Here is a 15,295-nt window from a genome sequence, read left to right on the forward strand (position 1 = left end):
TCACGCCAACCCCCCCCCAGACCTACATCACGGCAACCCACCCTCGGCCCTCCATCACGCCAACCACCCCCCCCCCCGGGGCCCTCCATCACGCCAACCCCCCCGGGGGCCCTCCATCACGCCAACCCCCCCCGCAGACCTACATCACGCCAACCCCACCCTCGGCCCTCCATCACGCCAACCCCCCCCCCCCCGGGCCTTCCATCACGCCAACCCCCCCGCAGACCTACATCACGCCAACCCACCCTCGGCCCTCCATCACGCCAACCACCCCCCCCGGGCCTTCCATCACGCCAACCCCCCCCCGGCCTGCATGAAGCCAACCGGGCCCCATGTCATGCCAACCCCACCCTCGGCCCTCCATCACGCAAGCCCCGCCCCGGCCTGCAGGAAGCCAACTGGGCCCCATGTCATGCCAACCCACCCCAGCCCACCACACCACATCCAACCACCGCCCCCAGCCCTCTATCATGCCAACCACCCCCCAGACCTACGTCACGCCAAACACTCCCGGCCAGCATGAAGCCAACCCACCCCTGACCACGTGTCACACCAACCCCCCCCCAGCCCTCTGTCATGCCAACCCTCCGCCCCAGCCCTGCCTCACTGTCAGCCTCCCCAGCCCACATCATGCCACCCACCCGCCCCAGCCCCGTGGCCAGTGGCAATGGAGCAATCTGTACAGTGGGAGGCTGAGAGCCATTGACCCAACCTGCAACCCTAGATATAATGGAAACCACTTCAAGCCTGGCCTCGTTCCAGTCCCCCAGCCTGTCTCACATCAGCTTCAAGGGTCACCCACTTCTGGGTCAGGCCAACTCCCTTCCCCCATCCCGGGTCAGGCGCCAACCCCCTTCCCCATCCCGGGTCAGGCGCCAACCCCCTTCCCCCATCCCGGGTCAGGCGCCAACCCCCTTCCCCCATCCCGGGTCAGGCGCCAACCCCCCTTCCCCCATCCCGGGTCAGGCGCCAACTCCCTTCCCCCCATCCCGGGTCAGGCGCCAACCCCCTTCCCTCATCCCGGGTCAGGCGGCCAACCCCCCTTCCCCCATCCCGGGTCAGGCGCCAACTCCCTTCCCCCATCCCGGGTCAGGCGCCAACTCCCTTCCCCCATCCCGGGTCAACGCGCTATCTCAGAGTCTTCCCTCATCCCGGGGTCAGGCGCCAACCCCCTTTCCCCATCCCGGGTCAGGCGCCAACCCCCTTCCCCCCCATCCCGGGTCAGGCGCCAACCCCCTTCCCCATCCCGGGTCAGGCGCCAACGCCCCTTCCCCCATCCCGGGTCAGGCGCCAACCCCCTTCCCCCATCCGGGTCAGGCGCCAACCCCCTTCCCTCATCCCGGGTCAGGCGCCAACCCCCTTCCCTCATCCCGGGTCAGGCGCCAACCCCCTTCCCTCATCCGGGTCAGGCGCCAACCCCCTTCCCCCATCCCGGGTCAGGCGCCAACCCCCTTCCCCCATCCCGGGTCAGGCGCCAACTCCCTGGCCCTCATGGCCACTGATGTCTAGGCTACGGCACCCACCTGCCTCACAGCCGTCAAGCTCCCCTTGCAGCCAAGGCCCCCACCTGGTCACACCAACTCCCCCCCCCGGCACCCATCCCCCTGGGTCATGCCCCACACCCCCCCTCACAGCCACTCACCCCCTTGGGTCATGCCACCCCCCCCTCACAGCCACTCATTCCCCCAGGGGCCACACCATCCCTCCCTCACAGCCACCCTCCCCCGGGATCAAGCCAACCCTGCCCTCACAGCCACCCCCCCTGTCATGCAACCCCCCCCTCGCAGCCACTAACCCCCCGACAGCTGTCCTCCCATCATGCTAACCCCACCCTTACAGCCACCCCCCTTGGGTCACCCCCCCACAGCCACTCACCCCTTGGGTCATGTCACCCCCACCACAGCCACCCACCCCTGGGTCATGCCAACCCCTTCCCACAGTCGCCCGCCCCCCCGAGGTTATATTTTCCTTGACTTTCCCTCCCCTCAGCTCCCGTAGTGCTCAGCCCCGCCCAGGGGAGCCATGGGCTCTGGGAGCCGCCCCCGGGTGCGCCCATGCCCTGGATGCCCGCACTGGGGGTGCTGAGCGAGAAGCTCCCACAAACCCTTGGGCTCGCCATGTCCTTCAGCGCCACCATCCTCTTCTCACCCCCCGGTGCCCAGGAGGCCACGGCCTGCTGCTGTGCCCTGCAAGCGGGAGCCGGGGGCAGAGGGGGGTGGTGGTACACCCCCCAGCCCCCTGTGCCCCCATCAGTGTCTCGGGCCATCGGGCTGGCAGTGCAGAGCTCCGAGCAGCTGCTGCACGTCATTTAACCAGCGCCTGGACAAGGCCGTGGGGGCTGGCCGAGGCCGCCCTGGCCCTGGCAAAGGCCAACAACCAGGCCCTGCGGCGGCTGGAGGAGGAGGTGGGGGGGGCTGCGGAGGGGGGCGCCCCCGACCGTCAAGGCCAGCCCCTGCCCGACGGTGGCCGAGGAGCCCGAGGAGCCCGAGGAGGAGGCTGAAGGCTTGGGGAGCAGCGTCCAAGGGGTGATCGAGGAGCTGAGGCAGCTAGGAGCAGCGACAGAACCTCCCGGACGCCTGGGTTTCTCACCTGTGCAGCCTGGAGACTCGGGACTGGGTGGGGTGTGTGAGCCACAGACCCCACTGCGCCCTGCCATGGTGGTAGCTTAGCCCCCCCTGGCCGGGAACAGCTGGCTCCTGTCCAAGAGCTGCTTGGCAGTGATGCATTGTGGGAGTCATGCCAACCCCCACTTGGTGCCCAGGGCACAGGCTTGAAGGGGCAATGCCAGTGCTGCGGATTGGGAGTGAGGGGCACCGTGGGGCTGTAGGGAGGGCACAGGGGGCTGTGAGCCAGGAGTGAGGGGCACCGCGGGGCTGAAGGAGTGTCCTAGGGGGCTGCGGGTCGGGAGTGAGGGGCACCACGGGGCTGTGGGGAGAGCCCAGGGGGGCTGCGGGTCGGGGGAGTGAGGGGCACCGTGGGGCTGTGGGGAGAGCCCAGGGGGCTGCGGGTCGGGAGTGAGGGGCACCGCGGGGCTGTGGGGAGATCCCAGGCGGTTGCGGGTCAGGAGTGAGGGGCACCGTCGGGCTGTGGGGAGAGCCCCAGGGGGCTGCGGGTCGGGAGTGAGGGGCACCGCGGGGCTGTGGGGAGAGCCCAGGGGGGCTGCGGGTCGGGAGTGAGGGGCACCGCGGGGCTGTGGGGAGAGCCAGGGGGCTGCGGGTCGGGAGTGAGGGGCACCGCGGGGGCCTGTGGGGAGAGCCCAGGGGGCTGCGGGTCGGGAGTGAGGGGCACCGCGGGGCTGTGGGAGAGCCCAGGGGGCTGCGGGTCGGGAGTGAGGGGCACCATCAGGGCTGATGCATTTCTCCCCCAGGTGCTGGAGGAGCAGCCCCCCCTGGAGGACCCTCTTCAGCGAGTGGTGGGTCCCGGCTTTCCCCACCACCCCCCCTCCCCTTCCCCCCAGCCCGTGGGGGAACCCTCACCCTCGGGTTCCGAGGAGCCACCCCCCTGCACGGCCCTAGAGAATGGCAGCCCAGGGGAGCCCCGGTTCTCCCTGGGGTTCACCAGCGGCCCCTGCCGCAGCCGGGGCAGTGGGCCCAAGAACTCCCGGCGCAAGAGGGACCTGGTGCTGTCGGTGAGTGGAGGCTAGCCGGGCTGGCGGAGGGGGGCGGCTGGGGACCCCTCACGGCCAGTGACTCACTGTCTGCCCCACAGAAACTCGTCCATAACGTCCACAACAACATCACCAACCAGAGGAGATTCAATGGCTCTGAAAGGTGAGTCCCTCCCCGCAATGAACCCAGGAGTCCTGGCATGCCCCTTCGCTCCGCTATAACCACTAGGCCCACCCACCTCCTAGAGCCAGGGAGAGAACCCAGGAGTCCTGGATTGCTCTCCACTCTGCTCTATCCACTAGGCCCCCTCCACTCCCAGAGCTGGATAGAACCCAGGAGTCCTGGCTCCCAGCCCCACACTCTAACCTCTAGACCTGTCTGGCAGTGGGATGGGGGGCTTTGGCATGACTCTCGCCCTCCCTTCTGCCACCTTGGCAGCATCAAGTCTTCCTGGAACATTGGGGTGGTGAAATTCCTGTTGGAGAAACTGAGGCACGAACTGGTGACGAGTCAGCATAACTACACTGACAAGGAGCTAAAGGGTGAGTGCGTGTTTACACCTTGCCCCCCCGTGCCCCTAAACATGCTTCCTGCCCGACCCCTGACCCCTCTCTGTGCCCCTTGGCGCTTCCTGCCCGACCCCTGGCCCCTCTCTGTGCCCCTAGGCGCTTCCTGACCGACCCTTGGCCCCTCTCTGTGCCCCTTGGCGCTTCCCTGCCCAACCCCTGACCCCTCTCTGTGCCCCTAGGCGCTTCCTGCCCAACCCCTGACCCCTCTCTGTGCCCCTTCGCGCTTCCTGCCCGACCCCTGACCCCTCTCTGTGCCCCTAGGCGCTTCCTGCCCAACCCCTGACCCCTCTCTGTGCCCCTTCGCGCTTCCTGCCCAACCCTGGCCCCTCTCTGTGCCCCTTGGCGCTTCCTGCCCAACCCCTGAACCCTTGGTGCCCTTGGCGCTTCCTGCCCAACCCCTGACCCCTCTCTGTGCCCCTTGGCGCTTCCTGCCCGACCCCTGGCCCCTCTCTGTGCCCTTGGCGCTTCCTGCCCAACCCCTGACCCCTCTCTGTGCCCCTAGGCGCTTCCTGCCCAACCCCTGACCCCTCTCTGTGCCCCTTGGCGCTTCCTGCCCAACCCCTGACCCCTCGGTGCCCTTGGCGCTTCCTGCCCAACCCCTGACCCCTCTCTGTGCCCCTTGGCGCTTCCTGCCCAACCCCTGACCCCTCTCTGTGCCCCTTCGCGCTTCCTGCCCAACCCCTGGCCCCTCTCTGTGCCCCCTTGGCGCTTCCTGCCCAACCCCTGACCCCTCGGTGCCCTTGGCGCTTCCTGCCCAACCCCTGACCCCTCTCTGTGCCCCTTGGCGCTACCTGCCCGACCCCTGGCCCCTCTCTGTGCCCCTAGGCGCTTCCTGACCGACCCTTGGCCCCTCTCTGTGCCCCTTGGCGCTTCCTGCCCAACCCTGACCCCTCTCTGTGCCCCTAGGCGCTCTCCTGACCGACCCTTGGCCCCTCTCTGTGCCCCTTGGCGCTTCCTGCCCAACCCCTGACCCCTCTCTGTGCCCCTAGGCGCTTCCTGCCCAACCCCTGACCCCTCTCTGTGCCCCTTCGCGCTTCCTGCCCAACCCCTGGCCCCTCTCTGTGCCCTTGGCGCTTCCTGCCCAACCCCTGACCCCTCTCGGTGCCCTTGGCGCTTCCTGCCCAACCCCTGACCCCTCTCTGTGCCCCTTGGCGCTTCCTGCCCGACCCCTGGCCCCTCTCTGTGCCCCTTGGGGCTTCCTGCCCGACCCCTGGCCCCCTCTCTGTGCCCCTAGGCGCTTCTGCCCGACCCCTGGCCCCTCTCTGTGCCCCTAGGCGCTTCCTGACCGACCCCTGGCCCCTCTCTGTGTCCCTTGGCGCTTCCTGCCCGACCCCTGACCCCTTTCTGTGCCCCTAGGCGCTTCCTGCCCGACCCCTGGCCCCTCTCTGTGCCCCTAGGCGCTTCCTGCCCAACCCCTCTCTGTGCCCCTTTGCGCTTCCTGCCCGACCCCTGGCTCCTCGGTGCCCTTGGCGCTTCCTGCCCGACCCCTTGCCCCTCTCTGTGCCCCTAGGCGCTTCCTGCCCAACCCCTGGCCCCTCTCTGTGCCCCTAGGCGCTTTCTGCCCAACCCCTGGCCCCTCTCTGTGCCCCTAGGCGCTTCCTGACCGACCCCTGACCCCTTTCTGTGCCCCTAGGCGCTTCCTGCCCGACCCCTGACCCCTTTCTGTGCCCCTAGGCGCTTCCTGCCCGACCCCTGGCCCCTCTCTGTGCCCCTAGGTGCTTCCTGCCCAACCCCTCTCTGTGCCCCTTCGCGCTTCCTGCCCGACCCCTGGCCCCTCTCTGTGCCCCTAGGCGCTTCCTGCCCGACCCCTGGCCCCTCTCTGTGCCCCTTGGTGCTTCCTGCCCGACCCCTGGCCCCTCTCTGTGCCCCTAGGCGCTTCCTGCCCGACCTCTCTGGCCCCTCTCTGTGCCCCTAGGCGCTTCCTGACCGACCCCTGGCCCCTCTCTGTGTCCCTTGGCGCTTCCTGCCCCGACCCCTGACCCCTTTCTGTGCCCCTAGGCGCTTCCTGCCCGACCCCTGGCCCCTCTCTGTGCCCCTAGGCGCTTCCTGCCCAACCCCTCTCTGTGCCCCTTCGCGCTTCCTGCCCGACCCCTGGCCCCTTTCTGTGCCCCTAGGCGCTTCCTGCCCGACCCCTGGCCCCTCTCTGTGCCCCTAGGCGCTTCCTGCCCAACCCCTGGCCCCTCGGCGCTTCCTGCCCGACCCCTGACCCCTTTCTGTGCCCCTAGGCGCTTCCTGCCCGACCCCTGACCCCTTTCTGTGCCCCTAGGCGCTTCCTGCCCGACCCCTGGCCCCTCTCTGTGCCCCTAGGCGCTTCCTGCCCGACCCCTGACCCCCTTTCTGTGCCCCTAGGCGCTTCCTGACCGACCCCTGGCCCCTCTCTGTGCCCCTTGGCGCTTCCTGCCCGACCCCTGGCCCCTCTCTGTGCCCCTAGGCGCTTCCTGACCCGACCCCTGGCCCCTCTCTGTGCCCCTAGGCGCTTCCTGCCCGACCCCTGACCCCTCTCTGTGCCCCTAGGCGCTTCCTGCCCGACCCCTGGCCCCTCTCTGTGCCCCTAGGCGCTTCCTGCCCGACCCCTGGCCCCTCTCTAAGCCCCTAGGCGCTTCCTGCCCGACCCCTGGCCCCTCTCTGGTGCCCCTAGGCGCTTCCTGCCCGACCCCTGGCCCCTCTCTGTGCCCCTAGGCGCTTCCTGCCCGACCCCTGGCCCCTCTCTAAGCCCCTAGGCGCTTCCTGCCCGACCCCTGGCCCCTCGGTGCCCTTGGCGCTTCCTGCCCGACCCCTGGCCCCTCTCTGTGCCCCTCGGCGCTTCCTGCCCGACCCCTGACCCCTTTCTGTGCCCCTAGGCGCTTCCTGCCCGACCCCTGGCCCCTCTCGGTGCCCCTAGGCGCTTCCTGCCCGACCCCTGGCCCCTCTCAGGTGCCCCTAGGCGCTTCCTGGCCCGACCCCTGGCCCCTCTCTGTGCCCCCTAGGCGCTTCCTGCCCGACCCCTGGCCCCTCTCTGTGCCCCTTGGCGCTTCCTGACCGACCCCTGGCCCCTCTCTGTGCCCATTGGCGCTTCCTGCCCGACCCCTGGCCCCTCTCTGTGCCCCTTGGCGCTTCCTGCCCGACCCCTGGCCCCGTCTCTGTGCCCCTTTGCGCTTCCTGCCCGACCCCTGGCCCCTCTCTGTGCCCCTAGGCGCTTCCTGCCCGACCCCTGGCCCCTCGGTGCCCTTGGCGCTTCCTGCCCGACCCCTGGCCCCTCGGTGCCCTTGGCTGCTGCCGACTGAGCCCTTGTCATGCCCAGGTGCCTGCGTGGCGTACTTCCTGACCAAGCGCCGCGAGTATCGCAACTCCCTAAACCCCTTCAAGGGGCTGAAGGAAAAGGAGGAAAAGAAACTGCGGAGCGGCGCTACCGGGTGAGGGGCCTGGCATGGTGGGGTATCGGATGGGGCAGGGGGGTGGGGCCATGGGGGGCGCAGGGCAAGTGCGGGGGCTACGGGGGGCGCAGGGCAGGGGGCCTGGGCCATGGGGGGGCGCAGGGCAGGTATGGGGGCTGTAGGAAGCCTAGGGCAGGGGGGTGGGGCCATGGAGGGCGCAGGGTAGGCGGGGGGGGCCGTAGGGAGCGTAGGGCAGGGGGGTGGGGCCATGGGGGGGCGCAGGGCCATGAGAGGTGCATGGCAGGAGGGGTGGGTGTTGTGCACAGCAAGGGGCCGGGCCCTGCGGGAAGCACAGCAGGCGGATCGGGGTTATGCTGGTGCCAGGCAGGGGATTGTGAATAGCAGGAGGTGGGGCCATGTGCGGGGTGTGATTGGGCAGCGGCATGGCTGTGGCAGGGGTGGGGCCGGGACCCCTCGCGGCACGGCGGGGCTGACCCCCGGCTCGCCCCCCAGCTCTTTGCCAACCGGGCGGGGCGTGGCGCGGCTGCTGGGCCCTGAGGAGCAGCGGCTGTGGCGGGGCGTGACGGAGGAGCTCATGTCAGACGAGGAGGACAGCCCGAGTGAACCGGGGGTGTGGGTGGCCCGGCCCCCCCGCTTCCGTGCCACCCCCCTCACCCAGCTCTGCTACCGCCTGGGACATCAACGCCAAGCACGGCGCCAAGGCCAACCGGGTCTATGGGCCGCCCTCTGAGCGCCTGCCCTCGGCTGAGGCCCAGCTCCTGCCCCCCCACCTCTACGACCCCCACTTCCAGGACCGCGAAGAGGGGGAGGGCTCCGGCCTTGCCCCTTTCCCCCCACCCCACAAGGCCTTCTGCCCTGACCTCCGCCCCTTCCTTGAGATCAAGGTGGAGAAGGACGAGTGAGCCAGGACAGGCGCCCCACACCCAAGATGGCCGCCACGGGGGGCCGGCGACCCTCCCGACGTGGGCTCAATGTGGAGCATGTTGAGGGACCATAGATGGCTGCTGGAGGACTCTGGGGGAATGGGGACAGGAAATGGCGCATCAAGGTAGAGAGAGATGAGCGAGCCAAGATGGCTGCTACGCATCCAAGATGGCTGCCCCACATTCAGCATGGTTGCCTCCCAACAAGATACCACCGGTGGGCTGTGAGGGGGGAGGAGCTGCAACGTCCCCCCACCTCAGTGCTGTCAAGGACCCCATGGGAGGATAAGCGAGCCAAAATGGCCACTGCTGACTGGGGGGGCACAGGTTTGGAGTGCTCCTCCCCACCCATCCCCTTCACTAACCTCAAGGTGGAGACGGATGAGAACTTGGGGGACAAAAAGGGGGAGCCAAGATGGCCGCCCTGCACACAAGATGGCCACTATGGGGAAAGGGAACAGGCCCTCCCCAGCCCCACTGGGCCTGATCTCATGGTGGAGGAGGACAAAAGGACTGGGGGGGCCCAGAAATGGGGATTTCCCCCCAGGTACTTGGCGGGCAGGAGGCTGAGGGGGCACAGTGACAAGGGGGGAGTCCCTGAAACATGAGGCCTTTTCACTCTCACACTCTGTGTCAGTGTCTCCTTTCGCTGCTTCTCTATGCCAGGATGCCTGGGTTCTCTGCCGCTGGGGGTGGGTGGTTGGGGTGGGGGTGAGGATGCCTGGGTTTTCTCCTGACAGGTTTTGGGGTTCAGGAGGGTGTTCGGGGGGGTGTCTGAGGTCAGGCCCAGCTTGGGCACCTCCAGGCTGGGCCCTTAACCTGGCAGACACTGGGCTTGTCCGTTCTGTGCCCCCTCCCTGCTCTCAGAATACCCCACCTGGGCAAAATTACCATATGCATATCAGACATTTGAATATATTACTGGTCCCAAAACAAGGCCTCCCTCTGCCCCCCATCCCCCACCATTGCAGGGATATGCCCTCACTCTGGGCTCTGGAAGGGGCAGAGCCCATGGCTGGCTGGGGGAAGGGCAGGGTGAGGGTAAGGCGGCAGCCCTGTCAGGTCCCTCAGTAGGGGTCAGAGTGAACAACTCCGGAGGGCGGAAGGGGCGGAGAGCACCACGCGCTGTGGGGCGGGAGGGGCCAGAGCTAGCCCCGCCCCGCCCCGCCCTCGACGCTACCCGCCCTCCCGCAGGCCCCGCCCCCCGGCGCTCCCATTGGCTGCCGGCCCCGCCCTCCCGCAGCTCGCCGCGCGCCAGGCCGTGGAACCCGCCCCCCGGCAGAGCGAGGACGGGAGGAAAAGGCGGGAAACGAGGCTGCACCGCGACGTACCCGCGCCCCCTCTTGAAGGGTGAGCGCGGTCCCCCCGAGCCTGTTCTCACCGCGGTCCGACCCCCGCCAGCGCAGGAGGGACGCTGTCGGGGAGCCGGAAGGGGCTGGGGGGGGTGATGCCCGGGGGGGGGGGCGAGCCCGGAAGGGGCTGGGAGGGGGGGCGATGCCCGGGGGGGGCGAGCCCGGAAGGGGCTGGGAGGGGGGGCGATGCCCGGGGGGGGGGGGGCGAGCCCGGAAGGGGCTGGGAGGGGGGGGCGATGCCCGGGAGGGGGGGCGAGCCCGGAAGGGGCTGGGGGAGGGGCGATGCCCGGGGGGGGGGGCGAGCCCGGAAGGGGCTGGGGGAGGGGCGATGCCCGGGGGGGGGGGGGGGCGAGCCCGGAAGGGGCTGGGAGGGGGGGCGATGCCCCGGGGGGGGGGCGAGCCCGGAAGGGGCTGGGGGAGGGGCGATGCCCGGGGGGGGGGGGGCGAGCCCGGAAGGGGCTGGGGGAGGGGCGATGCCCGGGGGGGGGGGCGAGCCACGCGCTATCTCAGAGTCGGGGGGGGGCGAGCCCGGAAGGGGGCTGGGGCGAGGGGCGATGCCCCGGGGGGGGGCGAGCCCGGAAGGGGCTGGGGGAGGGGGCGATGCCCGGGGGGAGGGGCGAGCCCGGAAGGGGGCTGGGGGAGGGGGCGATGCCCGGGGGGGGGGCGAGCCCGGAAGGGGCTGGGGGGAGGGCGATGCCCGGGGGGGGGCGGCGAGCCGGAAGGGGCTGGGGGAGGGGCGATGCCCGGGGGGGGCGGCGAGCCGGAAGGGGCTGGGGGAGGGGCGATGCCGGGGGGGGGGGGGGCGGCGAGCCCGGAAGGGGCTGGGGGAGGGGCGATGAGCCCGGAAGGGGCTGGGGGGAGGGGCGATGCCGGGGGGGGGGGGGCGGCGAGCCCGGAAGGGGCCTGGGGGAGGGGCGATGCCCGGGGGGAGGAGCGCTGGCCCGGGCGCTCTTTGAAGGGGGTGTCCGTGGCAGGCCCCCCCCACCATGGTGGCAGGCCTTCGGGGGTCCTACCCTACTGCAGTGGGAGCTGGGCATGGGCTGCCCCCTTCCCCTGGGGGCCCAGCTCGGCATAGGCTGGGGTGCCCCCTGGCTGACTGGTAGGTCTGGGGGCACCCAAGAGGGGGGCCGGGATGAGGCCCCACCGAGCCCACCGCCCTCCCTCCTTGCAGCGGGTGATGGCTGCGCCGACCAGGGTGTGCCGAGGACGTGGGTGCTGAGCTGCTGGGCCCACGTAAGTGCGAGGGGCGGGCCAGGCTGGGTGGGGGGTGCCCCTTGCTCCCCCCTCACTGTGTCTCCCCACAGCTGGCGGTGCCTGCCTGCCCCCATTGCCAGCTAACGGAGGAGGATGCGAGTGCCCACCCTGGCTTGACCAATCTGCTGCTCGGCCTGACCCACTATCTGGACCTCAGCGGGCTCAGCGCCCCCCTGGCCCGCCAGCTGGAGCAGGTATGTGTGGGGACGCCCCGAGGGAGGGTGGCTGCCCCGCTGCACCCCGCTCACCCTCTTCTCACCCCCTGCAGGCGGGGAAGGAGCTGCAGCTGCGTCGGGCAGCTTGGCTGCGCTGGGAGGCCCTGCACCGGCTCCTGCAGGAGGCACTGATGGAGCAGGGAGCTGGCATGGAGGACGCCAGCCCTGCCCTGCCGGACAGGAAGGTGCACTGGGGGAGAACTGGGGGGCTCGGAGACAATAGAGCAGGGATTGGGGGCTGGGCTGGGATTCAGGCTCAGGAAGAGTGGGGCTATGGGGTAGGGGGGCATGGGAGACGGGTTTGGGGGCTCAAGAATGGGGGACATGGTGGAGGGATTGGGGAGAGGGCGATGGGCTTCGGGGCTTGGGATGGGGGAGGGATTGAGGAGGGGACTTGGGGGCTCGGGATGGGGGAGGGATTGGGGAGAGGGGGAAGGGGTTTGGGGTCTCGGAATGGGGGAGGCTTGGGAGTTCAGGGGATGGGGAGGGATTGGGGAGAGGGGGAGGAGTTTGGGGGCTCAGGGGAAGGGAGGGACGAGGGGGAGAGGCTTGGGGACTCAGGGGATGGGGAGGGATTGGAGGGGGAGGGGTTTGGGGGCTCAGGGGTGTAGGGAAGGCAAAGGGGATAGGGAAGTCCCTGGGTATGAGGGGGTGGGGAAGAGCTGGGGGTCACGGGGTGGGGGAGGGGTTAGCTGGGGGTGGGGTTAGCTGGGGGTGGGCAGTGTTTGGGGAACGGGGGGCGGTGTCCCCACACTCCCTGACCCGTTTCCTTCCCCCCAGATCCTGGAGACGCTGGAGCAGCGGCTGCTGCTGGGGGAGCTGAGTCGCATCCTGGAGCCAGGCCCTTTGCTGCATGGCTCCCGGCCCCCCCTGCTGGGCCTGGGGGCCCCTGACCTGCTGGCGCTGCTGCCCCCGAGCCAGGTAACCCAGCCCTTCTGGACAGGGAGGGGAGGGACCCTGGCGCCCGGGAGCTGAGCCCTCTCTCTGTCTGCCCTCCGCGGTGCAGGACCTGGCACGGCTGCAGCAGCACCTCCCCCAGGAGATTGAGGAGCGGCTGCGGCGCAAGGGGCTAGCCCTGCTGGGCTACCACCGGCCCGAGAGTGGTGAGTGGGCGTGGGGCATGGGCGGGCCCAGGGTCAGGAGGAGGGAGCCACTCTGACCCCTGTTCCCGCAGACCGCGCGGGGGAGACGGCGCGCTGCGCCATGCTCTGCACCCTGGCCGAGGGGCTGGCCGCGGAACAGCGGCGCCGGCAGGCAGCCCGGAGCCGGCGCCGGGACCTCATGGGGCTGTTGGAGAGGCAGAGAGCCGCCTACCCGCAGGTATGGGCCGAGGTGGGGCGGGCCGGGTGGGGCGGGGGCCGCCCCTCTGAGCCGCTCAGCCCCTCTCTCCCCCCAGGTTCTCCTGCACTGCCTGGGCCTGCTGCAGCGCCTGGCCCAGGAGCACCGGCTCGGCACCCAGGCTGCGCTGGACCGCCTCAACACCCACTACCTGGAGGTGAAGTGCAGCGCCATGTTCCTCAAGATCCGGTGAGTGCGGCCGGGCACAGGTCACCCTCCGGGCGGGCTGGCGTCTGAGCTCATCGGCAGCTGGGAGGTTTGGGGCTCGGCGGGGACACGGGAGCCGGGGCCGGCTCGCTGGCTGTGGCTCGGCGGTGACTTGCCCAGCCCCAGTGGCCCCGAGGACGAAGTTGGGGGAGGGGGGAGTTGTGGGGTGCCCGGCTCAGGGCTCTCTGCCGTGCGCTGTCTCCGCAGGCTGGAGGAGCTGAGCGTGCTGGTGGACACCTACTCGCCGGAGAAGGTGGAGGTGCATCGGGCCATCAGGTACGGTGGGGTTCCGGTGGGGCAGCGGGTGGGGGGCCCCGGCTAGCACTCACCCCTCCCCTCTCCCCAGGGCCAGCCTGCAGGGCGCCGTGCAGCAGCAGGAGCAGGAGCTGGCCACGGCTCGGAAGATCCTGGCCGCCTACGAGAGCCTGGGGCCCGAGTTCGAGGGGCTGGTGCAGGAGTACGCCCAGCTGTGCGGGAGCATCGAGAACAAGCGCTGGGCCCTGCAGGAATTCAACAAGGGCTGCCACTGACGGGGGGCTCGGGCCCCACTTTCCGGGGCTCAAATAAACATGGCAATGGATCCCCTGGCTCGGTGCGCTTGGCATCCTTCCTGCGTCACGGCCCCCCCACCCGCTGTGCCTGCTAGATCCTGCTCCCCGCCCCGAGCCAACGTAGAACCCAGGAGTCCTGCCCCCACTGTCTGCTAGACCCCGCACCCCTCCCTGAGCCAGCGTGGAACCCAGGAGTCCAGGTTCCCTGGCCCCTCTGCCTGCTAGACACTGAGCCAGCGTAGAACCTAGGAGTCCAGGTTCCCTGGCCCCTCTGCCTGCTAGACACTGAGCCAGCGTAGAACCCAGGAGTCCTGCCCCCAGCTCTGACTGAGGGACCCCGCGACCCTCCCCAAGCCAGTGTGGAACCCAGGTGTCCTGGCCCCCCTGCTCTTAGCCAGTGGCTCCCAGCACCCATCACTGTAGCACACTATCCCCTGTGATGCCCGTTTGTCCTGGCAGTGCCAGGCCCGGGCTGCAGTTCAGTGCCTGGTGAAGCTCTAGCAAAGGGCCCCACGGGCTGGGAGAAGGGAAATCTGCCCCCTGGATCCATGGGAGGGGCAGGGAGCCTGGGCCACGGTCCCTCCCCAAGGGCTCCTAGCTCAGTGAGTGGGGGCGGGGGAAGGTCTCTCCTGGCCCAGTGGGTGGGGAGAAGCTAGGCCTAAAGGGGGAGAATGGGGGGTTTGGAGGGGAGAGGGGTCCCAGGGCTGGCAGGGGTCCCCCAGCTAGTTCAGTGCAGAGCCGCCAGCGAGGGAGGGACTCCGGGGGTCTCGGAGCTCGGCTGGCACCACAAAAGGCGAGGAAATTCAGCGGCGAGAAGTGCCCAGTGACGCACCCTGGGACCCCAATCCCTGCTCCGCCCCTGCGAGAGATCTCGGAGCCGCGTGCAGCTCGTTCCTGGCAAACAGCCGCTCGCTGCGCAGCCGCCCTCGGAAAAGCTCCCGGCGCCTTAGGAGAGAGAACGAGACAGGAAACCCCAGTGCCCACCCCTGGCATCCCAGTGCCCACCCCTGGCATCCCGCACGCACAGATTCAGGGCACTGGGAGAAAGGCCAGAACCAGGCTGTGGGGGCTGGAGTGGGCTCCGTGCGAGGAGAGATGGGAAAGCCGGGGCCTGCTCCGTGGGGAGAAGGGGCGACCGCGGGCCCACGGCAGAGGGCCGGGGCGGAGACTGTGACGAGGGCCTTGTTATTTGCTCCTTCACATAACACAAGAATTAGGGGTCACCCAATGAAAGGAAGAGGCGGCAGCTTTAAAACAAACCTAGGGAAGTATTTCTTCCCATGGTGCCAAGTTAACCTGTGGAACTCACTGCCAGGGGATGGGCTGAGGCCAGAAGTAGAAGGGGTTTGACACACAGTGAGTCACGTTCCTGGAGGCCGGGTCCAGCGACAGCCATTAGCCAAGCTGGTCAGGGATGCAGCCCCCTACGCCAGCTGGCCCCAAAGCTTGGGGTGGATCACTGGATAATTGCCCTGGTCTGTTGGCAGCCAGGAGCCAGGGCTGCCTGGGGGTGACCCGTTACAGCGTTCTTATAGCCCTACTCCCCACCTAGGGCTGGGCACAGAACCCAGGAGTCCTGGCACCTCACCCCACCCCCCTGTGAGGTGGGCACAGAACCCAGGCGTCCGGGCTCCCCCCGACTCTAACCCCCTCCCCCCTGCTGTGGGGTGGGCACAGAACCCAGGCGTCCGGGCTCCCCGCCCCTGCTCTAACCCCCCTCGCCCCACCATGAGGTGGGCACAGAACCCAGGCGTCCGGGCTCCCCCCGACTCTAACCCCCTCCCCCCGCTGTGGGGTGGGCACAGAACCCAGGCGTCCGGGCTCCCGGCCCTAAATGAAAAGCCTGAGTGGAACGAGCTGGGCGGGGCCCGCGGCTGGTGACGAGGGGGCCCGCCCGGGGACAA

The 15,295-nt window shown here is 69.7% G+C and overlaps 2 protein-coding genes across 2 annotated transcripts; both read left to right on the forward strand.

The window, feature by feature from the left end:
- Positions 1-1,245: 1,245 nt before the first annotated feature.
- On the forward strand, positions 1,246-9,098 carry C13H14orf93 (chromosome 13 C14orf93 homolog). The gene is given in 13 exon segments (XM_078848265.1): positions 1,246-2,186; positions 2,188-2,226; positions 2,228-2,266; positions 2,268-2,309; positions 2,311-2,334; positions 2,336-2,407; positions 2,409-2,621; positions 3,368-3,628; positions 3,709-3,770; positions 4,047-4,150; positions 7,458-7,569; positions 8,044-8,224; positions 8,226-9,098. Coding segments are annotated over 13 exon segments (1,509 nt in total). The 5' UTR covers positions 1,246-2,054; the 3' UTR covers positions 8,454-9,098.
- A 1,905-nt stretch (positions 9,099-11,003) lies between these two features.
- Positions 11,004-13,427, forward strand: HAUS4 (HAUS augmin like complex subunit 4). The gene is given in 11 exon segments (XM_078848266.1): positions 11,004-11,024; positions 11,026-11,059; positions 11,131-11,153; positions 11,155-11,274; positions 11,349-11,480; positions 12,076-12,216; positions 12,302-12,398; positions 12,470-12,684; positions 12,686-12,822; positions 13,048-13,116; positions 13,187-13,427. Coding segments are annotated over 11 exon segments (1,173 nt in total). The 3' UTR covers positions 13,371-13,427.
- Positions 13,428-15,295: the final 1,868 nt, after the last annotated feature.

The sequence above is a fragment of the Lepidochelys kempii genome, chromosome 13 (genome assembly GCF_965140285.1).
Source record: "Lepidochelys kempii isolate rLepKem1 chromosome 13, rLepKem1.hap1, whole genome shotgun sequence".
Taxonomy (NCBI): domain Eukaryota; kingdom Metazoa; phylum Chordata; order Testudines; family Cheloniidae; genus Lepidochelys; species Lepidochelys kempii.